Below are 16820 nucleotides of genomic sequence, written 5' to 3'. Positions count from 1 at the left end.
CTGGGAGAGGCCAAGCATCCCTGGGTCCGGGTGAGACCATGTGTCCCTGGATCCGGGTGAGGCCGCGTGCACCTAGGCCCGGGTGAGCCCAAGTGGCCCTGGGTCTGGGAGAGGCCAAGCGTCCCTGGGTCCGGGTGCGACCATGTGTCCCTGGATCCGGATGAGGCCGCGTGCACCTAGGCCCGGGTGAGCCCAAGTGGCCCTGGGTCTGGGAGAGGCCAAGCGTCCCTCGGTCCGGGTGAGACCATGTGTCCCAGGATCTGGGTGAGGCCTCGTGCACCTAGGCCCGGGTGAGCCCAAGTGGCCCTGGGTCTGGGAGAGGCCAAGCGTCCCTCGGTCCGGGTGAGACCATGTGTCCCTGGATCCGGGTGAGGCCTCGTGCATCTAGGCCCGGGTGAGCCCAAGTGGCCCTGGGTCTGGGAGAGGCCAAGCATCCCTGGGTCCGGGTGAGACCATGTGTCCCTGGATCCGGGTGAGGCCGCGTGCACCTAGGCCCGGGTGAGCCCAAGTGGCCCTGGGTCTGGGAGAGGCCAAGCGTCCCTGGGTCCGGGTGCGACCATGTGTCCCTGGATCCGGGTGAGGCCTCGTGCACCTAGGCCCGGGTGAGCCCAAGTGGCCCTGAGTCTGGGAGAGGCCAAGCGTCCCTCGGTCCGGGTGAGACCATGTGTCCCTGGATCCGGGTGAGGCCTCGTGCACCTAGGCCCGGGTGAGCCCAAGTGGCCCTGGGTCTGGGAGAGGCCAAGCGTCCCTGGGTCCGGGTGAGACCATGCGTCCCTGGATCCGGGTGAGGCCTCGTGCACCTAGGCCCGGGTGAGGCCACGTGCCCCTGGGTCTGGGAGAGGCCAAGCGTCCCTGGGTACGGGTGAAGCCAGATCCTGGGTCCGGGTGAGGCCGTGCGCCCCTGGATCCATCCGGGTGAGGCTGGGTCCCAGGCCCGGGTGAGACCACGCGCCCCTTGGGTATGGGTGAGGCCACGTGCCCCTTAGTCTGGGTGACGCTGTGCCCCTGGGTTCGGCCGAGACCAAACCAGAGGGAGTCGGACCTCCATTACCACCATTTGTCCACCATCCAGAGCTGAGGGGTCAGTGCTGACATGTACACATAAGGAACTACTGGACATTGAAATTGGGTCTCAAAAGAACTGTTGGTCCAGGGGGAAGCTCGCTACAGATTGATTCATTTGCCTGTCAGCATAACTATTATTGCTCGTCTCACATTCAGTTCTTATTAGTATATATCTAGTGACATATGATCTCGCTCATCTAGGGGAAATGATGAACAACATAGACTGAGGAACAAGAACAGAACCAGAAGCAAGGAGGCATCGATCGGACTATCGGGCCTCAGAGGGAGGATAGGGGAGGGTAGGGGGAGGGTGGGGGGAGGGGGAGAGTTCAACCAAAGGACCTGTATGCATGCATATAAGCCTATCCAACGGTTAAGTTCAACAGGGGATTGGGGCATGCGTGGGGAGAGGGGTGGGATGGGAATGGGGGGATGAGGACAAATATGTGACACCTTAATCAATAAAGAAATTTAAAAAAAAAAAAAAAAGAAAGTTAGAAACATCGATGAGAGAGAAACATCGACCAGCTGCCTCCTGCACACCTTCTACTGGGGATGTGCCCGCAACCAAGGTACATGCCCTTGACCGGAATCAAACCTGGGACCCTTGAGTCCACAGGCCAACGCTCTATCCACTAAGCCAAACCGGTTAGGGCTCCATAAATCTTTTAAAAATCAAATTTGCTACAAAATTTTTAACAGAACTTGAGAATGCAGCATGCACTGAACATGTTATGAATTTTTGCTAATACATAAAGTATAAACATAGATTTGAAACATCCTTACAGGAGAAATAAACTGGCATGATTTTATTCTTTATCATAAAAGGCTGTATCTCTGATTTAAGAGAAATGCAAAGGAACTAGGAAAATGTATCACATTAACATAACAACAGCTATTAAAATGCTTCTCATCTGTTAACTATAATGCATTTGCAATACACTGCAATAATATTTAACATCTGAATACAATTTGGGGAAAAATACTCCACTAAAAGTAGACTTGTCATACCACATGTAACAGCTAAGTGCTGACCTCTTGTGGCTATTTCAAGGATATCTTTATATCATTACCAATACTGAACAACTTTTACATTATTAATGACACATATTTTGGTGATACTGATCAACCTGTATTTTCCACTAAGTTCTTAAATACTTAAACAGAACTTTAGACATACAACATTACTGCAGGTGAAAAATCTTGGTATCAAAGTATCAGAATTGAATCTCAGCTCTTAACATGTTAGCTGACTTTGAACAAGTTACCAAACTTCTCTGAATCTGTTTTAATAAAATGGCACATGGCAGAATTTAGATAAAGATTAACCACCACTAGTGGGTAGAGTGTCAGCCTGCAGACCGAAGGGTCCCTGGTTTGATTCTGGTCAAGGGCATGTACGTGTGTTGCAGGCTTCTCCCTAGCCCAGGCCCTGGAGGCAACCAATCTATGTGTTTCTCTCACATTGATGTTTCTCTCTGTCTCTCTCTCTTCCATTCTCTCTAAAAATCAATGGGAAAATATCCTTGGGTGAGCACTAAAAAAAAAAAAAGATTAACTACCACCATTGTTAATTTAACCTTTAAATCTGTAACTGTATCTCTTTCTATGGAAGGTCTTCAACACTTATTTTCCCTAAGACTTTTCATAATGTCAACTCTTGTCAAACAAGCCACATGAGTCAAACATCAAAATAGAGCCAATGTAGTTTCTTTTAATGAAATCTATTTCCAAAACTTTATTGGCTTTACCGAGAAGGATAACTTTTTATAATATTTATTGTTTTAAAGTTACTCAAAAAGGAAAAATCATCCTAGGAAGAAATGTCACTATCTTGATTAAAATACCATTATCATATACTTTTAAAAGAGCTAAAAAGACTTTATAGGAAAATCTGACTTAGAAACTAGCACTCAGATTTCCTTACTAAACATTTCTGGATCTCTTCATAAATTAGAAATCCAAAAATTTCAAAAGTTCTTAGAATAATCATCAAACTCCTAAATTGATATCACTAGAAAATATTATAGTTCTATATACAAACTAGTGGCCCGGTGCACAAAATTCGTGCACAGAGGGGGCAGTTCCCTCAGCCCAGCCTGCACCCTCTCCAATCGGGGACCGCTTGGGGAATCGGGCCTAAACTGGCAGTCAGACATCCCTCTTGCAATCTGGGACCGCTGGCTCCTAACTGCTCACCTGCCTGCCTGATTGCTCCTAACTGCCTCTGCCTGCCTGATCACCCCTAACTGCCCTCTCCTGCCGGCCTGATCTCACCCCCAACTGCCCTCCCCTGCCAGCTTGGTTGCCCCCAACTGCCCTCCCCTGCCGGCCTGATCTCTCCCCCAAAGGCCTTCCCCTGTTGGCCTGATCTTGCCCCCAACTGCCCTCCTCTGCTGGCCAGTTTGGTTCTAATTGGTCAGTATCAAAAGCTCCACCTCCTAGACAGCTATTGGCTCCTCACAATTGACCCAGATTTGGTTCTAATTGGTCAATTTCTATGCCAATGAGCATCAAAAGCTCCGCCTCCTAGGCAGCCACTGCCTCCTCACAGTTGACCCAGATTTGGTTCTGATTGGCCGGTTTCTATGCCAGTCAGCATCTCTGGGCTTATCAACGGGGCCTGATCAGAAAGGCGGGGCTGATCAGCAGCCTCAGTGGAGGCCTGGAAAGAAATGGTCACAAGGCTGCTGGCCAGGCTCGGAGGGAAAGAGAGAGGCAAGTGCTGGTCAAAAACTGCCTCGGACTCTACAGATCAGCCCCTGCTTCTCTCTACAGGTCTCTTTCCGGGCCTGATTCAAAGCCCCCACAGCAGTCACTGCTGGGTTACCAGGCCTGCAGCTGCAGTAGTCAGCTGACTTTCAGTTAGTCAGCCTTTGGTTATGATCAGTCGTTACACCCTGGCTCTTTATTATAGAGATTATACTACATCTTAATATTCATTAAGAAATTTATATTATACAATTTCCCACTAAGTTAATGTTTCTCTCTCATCAATGTTTCTATATAAGGTCTTAATTCACAATCTTCCAGAACTTTTTTTTTTCAATGGGTAACATTCCAAGGCACTAGGTCATTTGAAAAGTCATATTTCACAACTTAACTTTACAACCAAACAGAGCACTTTTATCTTCAGGGTTACTTGGTCCAGAAACTCATTTGAATTATTTTTCATTTTCAAATAGTAAATAGATCCCAATGTGTTGGGGTTTTTGTTTGTTTGTTTTTGAGGTTACTGTTTTGTTCTTAGATATTTAATTGCCATATTACTTTTTAAATTTTTTAGTATAAACTCATAATAACATAATATCAGTGTCATTTTCATTAAGAGTTAACATTTCAAGTCTTGCCAGCGTGGCTAAGTGGTTGAGCATCAATCCATTAACCAAGAGGTCACTGGTTCCATTCTGGGTCAGGGCACATGCTGGGTTGTGGCTTGATCCCCAGTGGAGGGCGTGCAGGAGGCAGCCCATCTATCAATGTTTCTCTCTCATCAATATTTCTATCTCTCTACTCCTCTCCCTTCCTCTCTCTCTCAAAAATCAATAAAAATATTTTTAAAAGAATTAACATTTCTGAAAACTAAGAAGCACAGGGAATAAAAATAATTCATCTGTTGAAGCAGTTTCACATTTGTGATTTACATTTCATGTTAATTAGATCTGAATGAGAGAAATTCCTAATTTAACAATGTTTGCATTCTTCAAATAATTACTTTCTTTGAACTTTACCTCCCTTGGTGAACACATTGCTAAATCATATACAATGATAATGACTATTCATGTCAATGGAGGAACTTGCTATAGATGATTAATTATGAAGGTATTTCTATTTAATTTATAAGAAATTTTCAAGGAACATTTAGTTCCCTGAATATGTCAGAGTGAAAGAAAATTAATTCTTCAAAAACTGATTCTTAAATTCCTATATAATTACTTGTAGCACTGCCCAATGCTCTTCCTTATATACTGTGTATTTTTAATAACAAAGGAGTAAAACTAATTTACTGAACTATGTAAAATTAAGTTTTAAAGTTGAGGACTGTTTTAAGTTTTCACCTGTTAAAAGTGGGGTTCTCCAAAGTGGGAGGAATCAGGCTACCTGATATCAAACTACATTACAAGGCCATAGTCATCAAAACAGCCAGTGTGGCTCAGTTGGTTAGAGCGTCTTGCCATACACCAAGAAGTGGCCAGTTCCATTTCCAATTGGGGCACATACCCAGGTTGCAGGGTGCATGCAGGAGGCAACCAATAGATGTTTCTCTCTTATATGGATGTTTCTCTCTCTCTCTCTCTCTCTCTCTCTCTCTCTCTCTCTCTCTCTCTCTCTCTCTTTCTCTCTCTCTCTCCCTTTATCTATCCCTCCCTCGCTCCCTCCCTCCCCTTTCCTCTCTCTAAAATCAACTTTTTCAAAGCTTATTAAAAAAACAATTTATTAAGTACTTGATGCAACACACACCCAAGCACACACACAAGAATGCATACAGGCACAAACCCCACCACTAAGTGCACATATACTCTTTCCACACCCAGCAGCCAACTCCCCTTCTTAAGGGAATATTTATCTTTCTTCCTTCGTAGAAGGCACCAGGTCTTTCACAATCTCAGCCTTTGTATTTCAGAAATTACTCTCAGCTCTAGAGGTTTGACCCTGACCTAACCATCCCCCAGCCTCAGTGTCTGGATCAAGTGGGTCAATCAAACCAATCAGAGACAATCCTGAGCATTTTGTTTGAATGACTTGGCAAAGGCCCTCCCTCTTCCCCATTGTGTTTGACAACAAGAGCCATGACAGTCATTTTGAGCTCATGAGGGAGGGCCTGAAGCTACCAAGGGATACCATGGGGGCCTAAAATGAAACCAGAATGGAGACCAGAGAAATCACATCCTGATGATAGCATGAGAACTCTGGACCTAGCCATTCTTGAAGCTAGAATCTACTTCTGGACTTTTCAGTTATAAGAACCAATACATCCCCCCGCCCCAATACACCTTATTTTTTCCTTAAGTCAGTTGGAATTCAGTTTGTTGTTTTATTATTTATAACGGAGAAAGTCTTAATTGATAAATCAAGGCTCTGACATCTTAATGGTGACATAAGAAATACACAGAGAGCATTGCCCAGCCAGATTGGCTCAGTGGTTGAGCATCGACCTATGAACCACCAGGAGGTCACAACCCCACCTGGTCAGGGTTGCAGGCTCAGTCCCTGGTGTGGGGCCTACAGGAGGCAGCCGACCAATGATTCTCTCTCATCATTGATTCTCTCTCCCTCTCCCTTCCTCTCTGAAATCAATAAAAATATTTTTTTAAAGAAATACACAGAAGTTCACTGCTTAACTGCCCTTATCAGTCATATACCAGGTTCATTTATCACAGGGCTTCATTAATCTTATAAATGTGCACATCTTTAATATAATAAACATACAATGTAATAGATGTGCAGCTAATATATCAAATAATACTGTGTTTATGTATCATTTACAAAATTCTTTTCATATATATGTTTAAATCTATAAAACAAACCTATGAAGAAAATATCATTATAGCTACTAGATGAAAAACAGAAGTTTAGAAATGTTAACTTGACTCTAAGGCTTCCCAGCTGGTAGGTGGTAACGGCCACACCTTCTTTTCATTATTCTTCATTATTTCTATTTTCATTACTATACGATTACTTTTCATCTTGAAAAGTATCAGTAACTATCAATGCAAGAAAGATACAAATAAGCATTAAGTTCCATCAAATTAAAAAATAGACTTTTTAAAAGAGTATAATCTTACCTAATTCAATATCTCGAATTCCCATGTACATCTCAAGAAGATCATCGACCTTTTCAATTGCCTTAGCATTAGTTTCAGAGGGCTTTATCAAAGAAAAGAGAAATAAGCTATTACACTTGTATATGAAATCTCTTGAACGTCAGGGCATACATAGGGGGAAATCTGAGATGGAGCCAGTTCATGGTTGTTTACTTCAGCTAATTTGAATGGAAATATATCTAGAGTGTGCTCTGCAACTCAATACAAATCTTTACAATAAATACTTATTTTTAGCGTCAGTGTTAAGTGTCATGGATTCAAAAAAAGGCCAAGAACTCAGTCTCCACGTAGCTAACAATCTAGAAGGGGATAAAGATGTGAAAATAAATAGCTATATGACAATAATAAAGATAATTTTTAATGATATTTAAGGTACAGAGGTATCATGGGGGAAGTAAATTTAAATCTCTAAGAGTCATGGAAGACTTCAGAAAGAAGGTAACAAGGATTGTGTTTTCAAAGATAAGTGGTGTCAGACCAGCTGGAGAGGGTGCTGCATGTAGAAGGGGCTAACTGTATAAAGTCTAGTCGAGGTCGTAGAGTTTGATAAAAGATCATAGCCTGCCACAGGAACTTCAAAAAGTCCACACACTGGCAGACATATGACTAGATCCTAAGGGGTCCTGGGTGCCATGAAAAGGGCCCTGGTCTTTGTCCTGCAGGCCAGCCAGAGTCTCCAAACTGTTTAACAAAGCTCACCCCAAGATAAAACATTTCTGAACACATACCCTTATTGGTTACTTTTTATTTAACTGTGTTATTTGAAGTTTTTATAAATTATACACATGTGTTACCATATTAATCTATTATGGACATTATAAAATACACAAACCAAAAAAATTTATAAGGCCCTAACCAGTTTAGCTCAGTGGATAGAGCATCGGCCTGCAGACTGAAAGGTCCTGGGTTTGATTCCGGTGAAGGGCACATGCCCGGGTTGTGGGCTCCATCCCCAGTAGGGGCGTGCAGGATGCAGCCGATCAATGATTCTCTATCATCATTGACATTTCTATCTTTCTCTCTCTCCCTCTCCCTTCCTCTCTGAAATCAATAAAAATACATTTTTTAAAAAAAATTTAAGGATAAGGTCATAATGAAATATTTTTAAAGTAACTTTTGTCTTATGTTTTAATGCTACCAAAACATTTCTGTTCTTAAAATTGTTATTCAAAGTTTCAGTGAATTGTAGTATATACAAATATCAAAACATTATGTTGGACATCTCAAACTAATAGAATGATACAAATCAATGTTTTAAAAAAGTTTCAGTGAAAAACATGATTGGATATACAATGTGGGGAAAAAGTAGGTTTATTGTTGTTTGTATAGAAAATACAATCCTATATAATAAAGTGGTAATATGCAAATTGACCATCACTCCAACACACAAGATGGCCACCCCCATGTTGTCAAAGATGGCCGCCCCTATGTGGACACAAGATGACCAGCAGGGGAGGGCAGTTGTGGGCGATCAGGCCAGCAGGGGAGGGCAGTTGGGAGGGACCAGCCCTGCAGGGGAGGGCAGTTGTGGGTGATCAGGTCAGCAGGGGAGGGCAGTTGGGGATGACCAGGCCAGCAGGGGAGAGCAGATAGGGGCAGCCAGGCTGGCAAGGGAGGGCAGTTAGGGGTGACCAGCCGGCAGGGGAGGGCAGTTAGGGGCACCAGGCTGGCAAGGGAGAGAAGTTAGGGGCAATTGGGCTGGCAGGGGAGCAGTTAGGCATCAATCAGGCTGACAGGGGAGTGGTTAGGGGGTGATCAGGCTGGCAGGCAGAAGTGGTTAGGGACAATCAGGCAGGCAGGCAGGCGAGCGGTTGGGAGCCAGCAGTCCTGGATTGTGAGAGGAATTTCCGACTGCCCATTTAGGCCCGATCCCACCAGGTGCCAGCAGCTGCGCCTGTAGCCCAGGTGCCAGTGGCTGTGCCTGTAGCCCAGGAGAGGGACAAGCCACATGCCCAGCAGTCCTGGGCACCAGCAGCTGCACCTGCGCCTGTGGCCCGGCCCGGGAGAGGGCCAAGCCACACGCCCCGCAGTCCAAGGCACCAGTGGCTGGGGCTGCAGCCTGGGAGAGGGACAAGCTGCCCACCCCATGGTCCCCCTGGTCCCGGGCGCCAGTGGCTGCACCTGCAGCCCAGAAGAGGGGCAAGCCGCCCACCCCGCGTGCCAATGGCTGTGCCTGTGCCTGTTCCTGCAGCCCAGAAGAGGGACAAGCCACCCGCTTCATGGTCCCAGGCACCTGTGGATGCAGCCCAGGCAAAGCCACCCATCCATGGTTCTCTGCGGCTGCAGCCAGCCCAGGAGAAGTCGGCTTGGGTCCTGGGTGCCTGCGGCTTGCCAGAAGGAGGAAAGCCTGGGTCCCAGGTGCCTGTAACCAGCCAGAGGAGGGAATCCTGGGTCCTGGGTGCAGGGCAAGGCAGAAGCGGTTAGGGGCAATCAGGCCAGCAGGGGAGCAGTTAGGGGTGATAAGGCAGGCAGGCAGGCAAGCAGTTAGGAGCCAGCGGTCCCAGATTGCGAGAGGCAGTCGGACATCCCCCGAGGGGTCCCGGATTGGAGAGGGTGCTGGTTGGGCTGAAGGACCCCCCTCCCATGCACAAATTTCATGCACCGAGCCTCTAGTCTATATATATAAAAGCCTAAGTGACCATTACGACCAAATGACCAGAACGACCAGTCGACCAGTCACTATGACGTGCATTGACCTCCAGGGGGCAGACGCTCAATGTAAGAGCTGCCCCCTGGTGGTCAGTGAGCTCCCACAGCCAACCTCCCATGGCTGGCCAACCTCCCATGGTCCCTCCCTCAGGCCAGTACCACCCCCCAGCCAGCTGGCCAACCTCCTGCGGTCCCTTCCTTCATCCCTCCCCGCAGCCGGCAGGCCCTGATCAGCCCGGCCCCGATAGGGACTGGGCAAGATGGCCCCAATCAGCCCTGATCGCCAGCCAGGCCTAAGGACCCCACCCATGCACGAATTCGTGCACCAGGCCTCTAGTAATTAATAAATATTAATATAAGAATAAACTGTTTTGCATACTCACAACTGTAAACCTACTTTTGCCCCACTCTGTATTTTATTATTCTTTTACAATCTTAGTTTTATATTTGATAAAGTCTTGTCCTATGCTGTTTATTTCAATACTTGATTTTAAATGGCTTCACAGCTGAAAAAGAAATGCCCAAAGATGTTAAATAACTATAAGTGCAAGTGTTGAATTCACGATTACATTGTAAAAGATTCATAATACTTTTAATCTAATCTAATAATAGACAAATATGCAAATTGACCATACCTCCGACACACCCACAAACCACGCCCACAAGACACACCCACCATCCAATCAGAGCGAGTATGCAAATTAACCCAAACCAAGATGGCTACAGCCACAGAGAGCAAGGTTTCCTAGGTAACAGAGGAAGCCAAGCTTTCCCATAGCCGTTGCAGGCCTAAGCCTCCACTCAAGCTACAAAGTTTCAATTATAGAAGGTAAACAAATTCAAACAAATGGCGGCAAAATGGAGCTTGAGAGAGCAGGCCAGGGTTGCCGCTGGCACCAGGGGAAGCAAAGCTTTCTGCACACCCTGGCTGGGCCCACCCACTTAAGGCAACAAAGTTTCAATTATAACCCCAACACAAATGGCTACCGGCCTCAGAGGGAGCCCCAGGCTTGGCTCTGCTCCAGGCTACAAAGTTTCAATTGTAGAAGGAAAATAAATTCCAGATACCAGGGCCTCCGCTTGCGTTGCCAGGGGACATGGCCCGCCTACAAACCACCACAGGCCCCTCGCTCAGGCCACCCCACGCCCCAAGGGAACCCCCACCTGATCTGGGACGCCCTTCAGGGCAAACCAGCTGGCCCCCACCCCTGTACCATGCCTCTATCCTATCTAATAAAAGAGTAATATGCAGATTGATCATCACTGCAACACACAATATAGCTGCCCCCATGTGGTCAAAGATCCTGCCCCCATGTGGACACAAGATGGCCACCACAGATGGCCAGCAGGAGAGGGCAGTTGGGAGGCACCCGGCCTGCAAGGGAGGGCAGTTGAGAAGGACCAGGCCTGCAAGGGAGGGCAGTTGAGAGGGACCAGGCCTGCAAGAAAGAGCAGTTGGAGGTGATCAACCCTGCAGGAGAGGGCAGTTAGGAGTGACCAGGCCAGCAGAGGAGGGAAGTTGGGGGCAAACAGGCTGGCAGCAGAGTGATTAGGGGGTGATCAGGGTGGCAGGCAGAAGCAGTTAGGGGCAATCAGGAAGGCAGGCAGGCAAGCAGTTGGGAGCCAGCAGTCCTGGATTGTGAGAGGGATGTCTGACTGCCCGTTTAGGCCCGATCCCAGTGGGGTCCCTTGAGGGGTCCCAGATTGGAGAGGGTACAGGCTGGGCTGAGGGACAACCCCCCTCCGTGCACGAATTTCGTGCACCGGGCCTCTAGTATTGTCATAAATGTATGTTGCTTTGTAGTCTCAAAACGTTTATAGCAAATAAAATTTTTATTTCCTTGAGGATGTTGTTACAACTTTCTCATATTTTTATTATATTCACTAAGCCTTTAAAACAATAACAGACCACATACCTCACTCTTGCTTTCTTTACAGTGTCTTCTGAATGGTCGGTGTAAAGCAACAGGCTGTGCAAAGTAACTTAGGTGTTTACCTTTGTACCTATCCAGCCATTGTGTAAGTTACTGCAACAAGTATTACAGACCTTCCCATACAAAATAGCCACAGAGTTTTACTATTCCAAAAAGCTCTTGATCTCATCCCCTTTCTTCCATTCACATTCCGATTGCCTGGGTAGAGCTCATCTTTTCTTCCCTTTTCTTTCCTTTTATTTTCTTTTCTTTTCTTAATTGAGCTATACTTGACATAACACTACATTAGTTTCAGGTGTACAACACAATGATGGGATGTATGTGGGTATTGCAAAATCATCACCACAATAAATCTAATTAATATGCATCACCACACATAGTTACAAATTTTTATTTCTTGTGATGAGAACTTTTAAGATCTACTCTCTTAGCAACTTTCAAATATACAGCACAGTATTATTAACCACAGCCAGCATGCTGTGCATTACATCCCCAGGACATATTTGTAATTGGAAGTTTGTTCCTTTTGACCACCTTTACCCATTTTGCCCATCCCCCACACTGCCTCTAACAACCACCGTTCTGTTCTCTGTATCTATGAGTTTAGGTTTGTTTTCTTTTTCTTTAGAATCAACATATAAGTGAGAGCATGTGGCATTTTTCTTTGTCCAATTTATTTCATTTAGCATAATGCCCTCAGGGTTCATCCATGCTGTCACAAATGGCAGGATTTCCTTCCTTTTTAAGGTTGAATAATATTCTCCATCTTTTCTTATTTGCAAGGCTTTCCTCCTTTGTCTCTCTGCCTATAATCTTCCCTCTCACACCTACCCTGCTCAACAATCCATCCCCAGAACCAAGGAATTTTTCTAAAATTCAAAATTGTGCTGCTCCCCTCATAGTTCCTAAATGGCTCCCCCATGATCCATGGACCCTCACATCCTTGACCCAGGCCTATACCTCCAGCCTCACCAACCCCACCACGTACTTCCAGCACTCACACTCCAATCCCATGGACGCTAGAAGGCCCCCAAGCCCATCATAGCTTCATGCCTGGAACACTCTTCTCACCACCTTCTTTTCTTCTGGGGGGAACTGTCTCTGACCTCCCCTCTCTCTCCCCATCCCTGACAGCAGCTGATCAGCCCCTGCTTTGGGACCTTAACCCTATCGCTCTGGTGTGTACTCGCTTCTTTTCATGTCTCTCTCCTTTAAAAGGAAAGCACGGTCTTTGTTCATCTTGGTATCCTATCATCAGCACCTGGACCATGCCTGTCTCAACAACATATATTGAATAAATTAGGAGATATGTAGGTGGAGTATTGCTCACAAAATCATCATCACAATAAGTCTAGTTAACATCAGAAGTGGTGCGAGGTTATGAGGGGATGTTTTTTTAAAACCTATAAACCCTTTAGTGTGTGAAATAGATTATAAGTTATTTGTACCAAATTTAACGTTAGCACCAAACTAGCTTTTTCCTCCCATTATGAGCTATTTTAATTGCCCTACTTAATGAAACAGGCTACGCAAATAGGAATGGAGTTTTAGATGTTTATCTTTGAATAAATCTTTCCTACCTCCCCACATGGATCTTCAGTTTCTCTTCATTCCAGCAGCTCATACAAAGCAGGTGTTCAAAAATATTAGCCATGTTAACTATCAGAAGACACTTCTCCCGCAGTGACCTGCAGCTTCCCCTACCACCCCTGCTTCCTTTGCAGACCAGCCGCATCCCCCTAACTGGTCGTGGCCAGCTCCCTCCCACTCTTTTTCCATTCTCCTACATGTTCCTTTCTCCCACTGAGGTTTGTTCATTCATTCACTACACACTTAACAGACTTCAGCAATATGCCCGGGAGTGTGCTGGGCACAGGAAAGGTAAAGACTCAGAATGACCAGAAATCACTGCCCTGGGTTTTTGTTTTTGTTTTTCACATACCTCATCATATCTCACTTTCAAAATGCCTTTGACCCTCCAAATCTCTTCATTGCCCTTTACTTCCAAATCAGTCCTTTCATACATTCAGAACCAAGACACCTGACTCAAAATCTTCCCCTAGATTCCCCAAAACTCACAACATCCTGGGTGACTCAAACATTCAGAAGGATAATCTTGGCCTCATGGTTCCGGCCTCATGGTTTGTTGAGTATCTGCCCCATCAAGCCTACCCCCATGGCTGACTCTGACCATGGTCACCCCACAAGCTCTGGGATCCTGGTCTGTAGAAAGAGCCTCCTAGTGGCTCACCTGTCTCATTCTTTTGCTCTTCAGACACCTTGGTGGGGGGAGGGTGCTTGGACAATATGCGCACACAGAGGGACTACACGGGCCCAGTGCCTGGGCCCCTGCCTTCAGGAGCCCCCTGGCCTCAGGCAGCTGCCTCATCTCCCCTGTGCCCACAGGGCAACCGTCACATCACCGCTGTCTTTGCTGCTGTGAGTGGGCCTGACCTGCCGCTTGCCACTTCGAATCCTGCCCCTCACCCCTGCTGCCCTCCTTGTCCACCCTTCCTCCTTCCATTTGTCTCTTCTACTTCTGGTGTTTTCACTCAAATACTGACCCAGTTAATCAGTGAAACCCTTCCTCTGCTCAAGCTTAAATGAATCATTGGTTAATTTATTAATTCAGCCAAGATTTGAGCTCCTTTGATGTGTCAGGTACTATTATTCTAGGTGCTGGGATACCACAGTGAACAAGACATGTGAGCCAAGGAGCCAGACAATAGACAAAAAGGAAACAAGGAGATAATGAGTCCTATTGTGTTTCCTGCTTTGGAGAAAATTAAAGGAAGAAAAAATAGGCAGGGGGAGGGGTGGCAGGAATAGCTCTTTATACAAGATACCCAGAAGCATCCTTTCAGAGAAGGTGATATGTGGCAGAAACCTGAAGAAGGCCAGAGAGGGAGCCATGCTCACAAGTGGGCAAAGCATTCGGGTAGAGGAAACAGCAGTACAAAGACCCTGCGGTGGCAGCATACGTCTGGCCTGTGTGGGGACAGCAAGGAGACTCAGGTGGCTGACACAGGAAGACAGGAACAGTGGTGGGAAATGAGATCAGAGAAGCAATGCAGGGTTGGATCATGTCAGTCATGCTGAGGACTTCGGCTTTTATCCAGAGTAACATGGGAAGCTAATGGAGGGTTCTGAACAGAAAAGAAATTTAACCTTATTGGTGTTTTTGAATGAAAATTCTGGCTGCTGTGCTGAGCACAGAGGGAAGAGGGCCAGGGTGAACACAGGAAGACTGACCAGGTGATTGTAATGTTCAAGATAAGACCTGGTGCCTTGGACCCAAGTGGTGGGAGTAGAGGTGGTGAATTGTTGTTGGATTCTGGCCTATTGTGGACGTAGATCCACCAGGATTTGCTGATGGGAGGGATGTGGGACATGACAGAGAACAGTCAAAGATGACTATAGAATGTTTCACCTGAGGAGACTGGAATTCATGCATATTATCTTATACTAGTGGCCCAGTGCACGAAATTCATGCACTCGGGGCAGGGGGGCGGGGTCCCCCAGCCTGTCCTGTGCCCTGTCACAGTGTGGGAGCCCCACGATCCATTGTCCCAAAGAGGTAGGCCCCGCTCACCCATCCGGGGCTCCTCGGTGGATTGCCCCAAAGAGTAGGCCAGAGCCAGGGGAGACCTGCGGACTCCCGGGCCAGGCCATGGCAGAGGCCTGCGGACCTCCACATGCCTGTGGACCCCCGGCCAGGCCCGCGGCGGAGGGGCCTCTCCACGAGCCTGCAGACCCCCGGGCTGGTGCAGGGGGAGGGGACGCGAGCTTCACATCCCAGGGCCCGTTGCCGGGGGCAGGGATTTGGGCCTCATGTCTCTGGGCCGGCGCAGGGGGCAGGGACGCAGTTACATAATGGCATCCCAACCAATTTGCATATTATCCTATTATTAGATAGATTATCAAAATCATAAGTATATTTACTCCTACAGGTAGCTCTGAGACTTTTCTTGGCTCTCAGAGCTTTGGCTGATATCGTAAACATTTTGAGCCAATCAGATGTCCACAGGCTCCAGAAAAAGAAGTTGTCTGCAGGTAGCTGAGGATTGCTTTGGATCACAGTCTCTTCTCATACACTTAGTTTCTATATTCCTTCTTAAATCTTTCAATGATTTTAATATGGGTAAGTAGGCAATGAATTAAATTCTGTGCTTTAATTGGAGTGTATAGCACCTTATTTAACCTCATGGTTTTACCTTTCTTTTCAGCTCTAATAACCATACATGCCCATACATGTCCAAGCAGAATGAGGACTAAAGGAACATAACATACCACTTCTTCCACAGTGGCAGGACCTTTTGACCTCAGGCGAAGTGTCCCCCTTTCAGTACCAATTTTTCCTGTTGAGGTATTTCCGGCTTTTGACCTTGGCTCTACTTCTGTAGAGATAAAATAGATGGGGAAAGGTGCATATATTTATAAAGAATTCCAACACACTTCTGTAAAAGCTAAAGTATTTGCCATCACAAAACTATGTACAAGGCTTGTAGAGGTTTGCTAAAAGTTATGCGTCCTTACAGAATTTCCCCAAACAAATTCACCTGCCATTCAGGCATCTCAGATGGGAGTCTCTAAGAGAGGTCTGGCTACAAAAGGAAAAGGAAAATATTTGAAATGTACAGATGGTAAAGACTGGAAGTTATGAGGAATAAGTAAAATAGTTGGCTTTATCGTGAGAGTAAAGAGATGTGTGTGGTGGGAAAGCAGAGCTGGAAGTGCAGCTGACTTCTTCAAGGTCATGAAGCAGAGAAAGAGCCATATCTTGATTTTAGAGAGAGAGAGAGGGGAGCAGAAACACTCTTATATGAGTACCCACCTTCTGTTTGGTGCTTCATACACAAAATCCCATGTGGTACTCATACCAATCTATGAGGCGAGGTACAGCCCTCACTTTACAGAGAAGGGAACTAAGCTCACTGTGGCACAGAGCTGGGATTCAAACCCAAGTCTCTTGATCCCAAAGTCTGTATGCTTTCCTCAACGACACTCCGTCATCACACCTCTTGGAAGCACGAGGGATAGACTCAGAGGTGGCATAAAGAGAGAAGGAGGTTCTAAAGAAGAAGAGTCTGGGAAGAGGATCCAAGGAAGGCATCTCCTCAGGAGGCAGGTAAGAGACAGGGAGCGAGTCCAGGGGCAGCCACTGCTTTCCTTATGCTTGGTTTGTGTCTGTGTTTTATTTCTGGTTTTGATTTTCCAAGTCACAAAGAGTCCCACCCGCCCCAATACCAAGCAGTACCATAGATGAGTGAAAGGTTAGGGTGGGGACCGAGGATAGCTGGAAGAGACATGCCCTACCTAGGCTACTCCAGTAACTTATTCCCTGTGG

At 46.3% G+C, this 16820-nt stretch overlaps 1 protein-coding gene across 1 annotated transcript in view; it reads right to left on the bottom strand.

The window, feature by feature from the left end:
• The window catches only part of GIPC2 (GIPC PDZ domain containing family member 2), a 78677-nt gene that overhangs the window by 5784 nt on the left and 56073 nt on the right, over nucleotides 1–16820 (bottom strand). Inside the window, exons 4-5 of the mRNA XM_008139459.3 lie at nucleotides 15764–15870; nucleotides 6852–6933 (exon numbers count right to left, since the gene is read on the bottom strand). Coding sequence (XP_008137681.3) covers nucleotides 6852–6933; nucleotides 15764–15870 — 189 coding nt within the window. The remainder of the gene's footprint in view (nucleotides 1–6851; nucleotides 6934–15763; nucleotides 15871–16820) is intronic.

This window comes from Eptesicus fuscus, chromosome 9, assembly GCF_027574615.1.
Source record: "Eptesicus fuscus isolate TK198812 chromosome 9, DD_ASM_mEF_20220401, whole genome shotgun sequence".
Lineage (NCBI taxonomy): Eukaryota > Metazoa > Chordata > Mammalia > Chiroptera > Vespertilionidae > Eptesicus > Eptesicus fuscus.
Note: the sequence above shows the minus strand (reverse complement) of the source record. Positions and strands in the feature narration are given on the sequence as shown.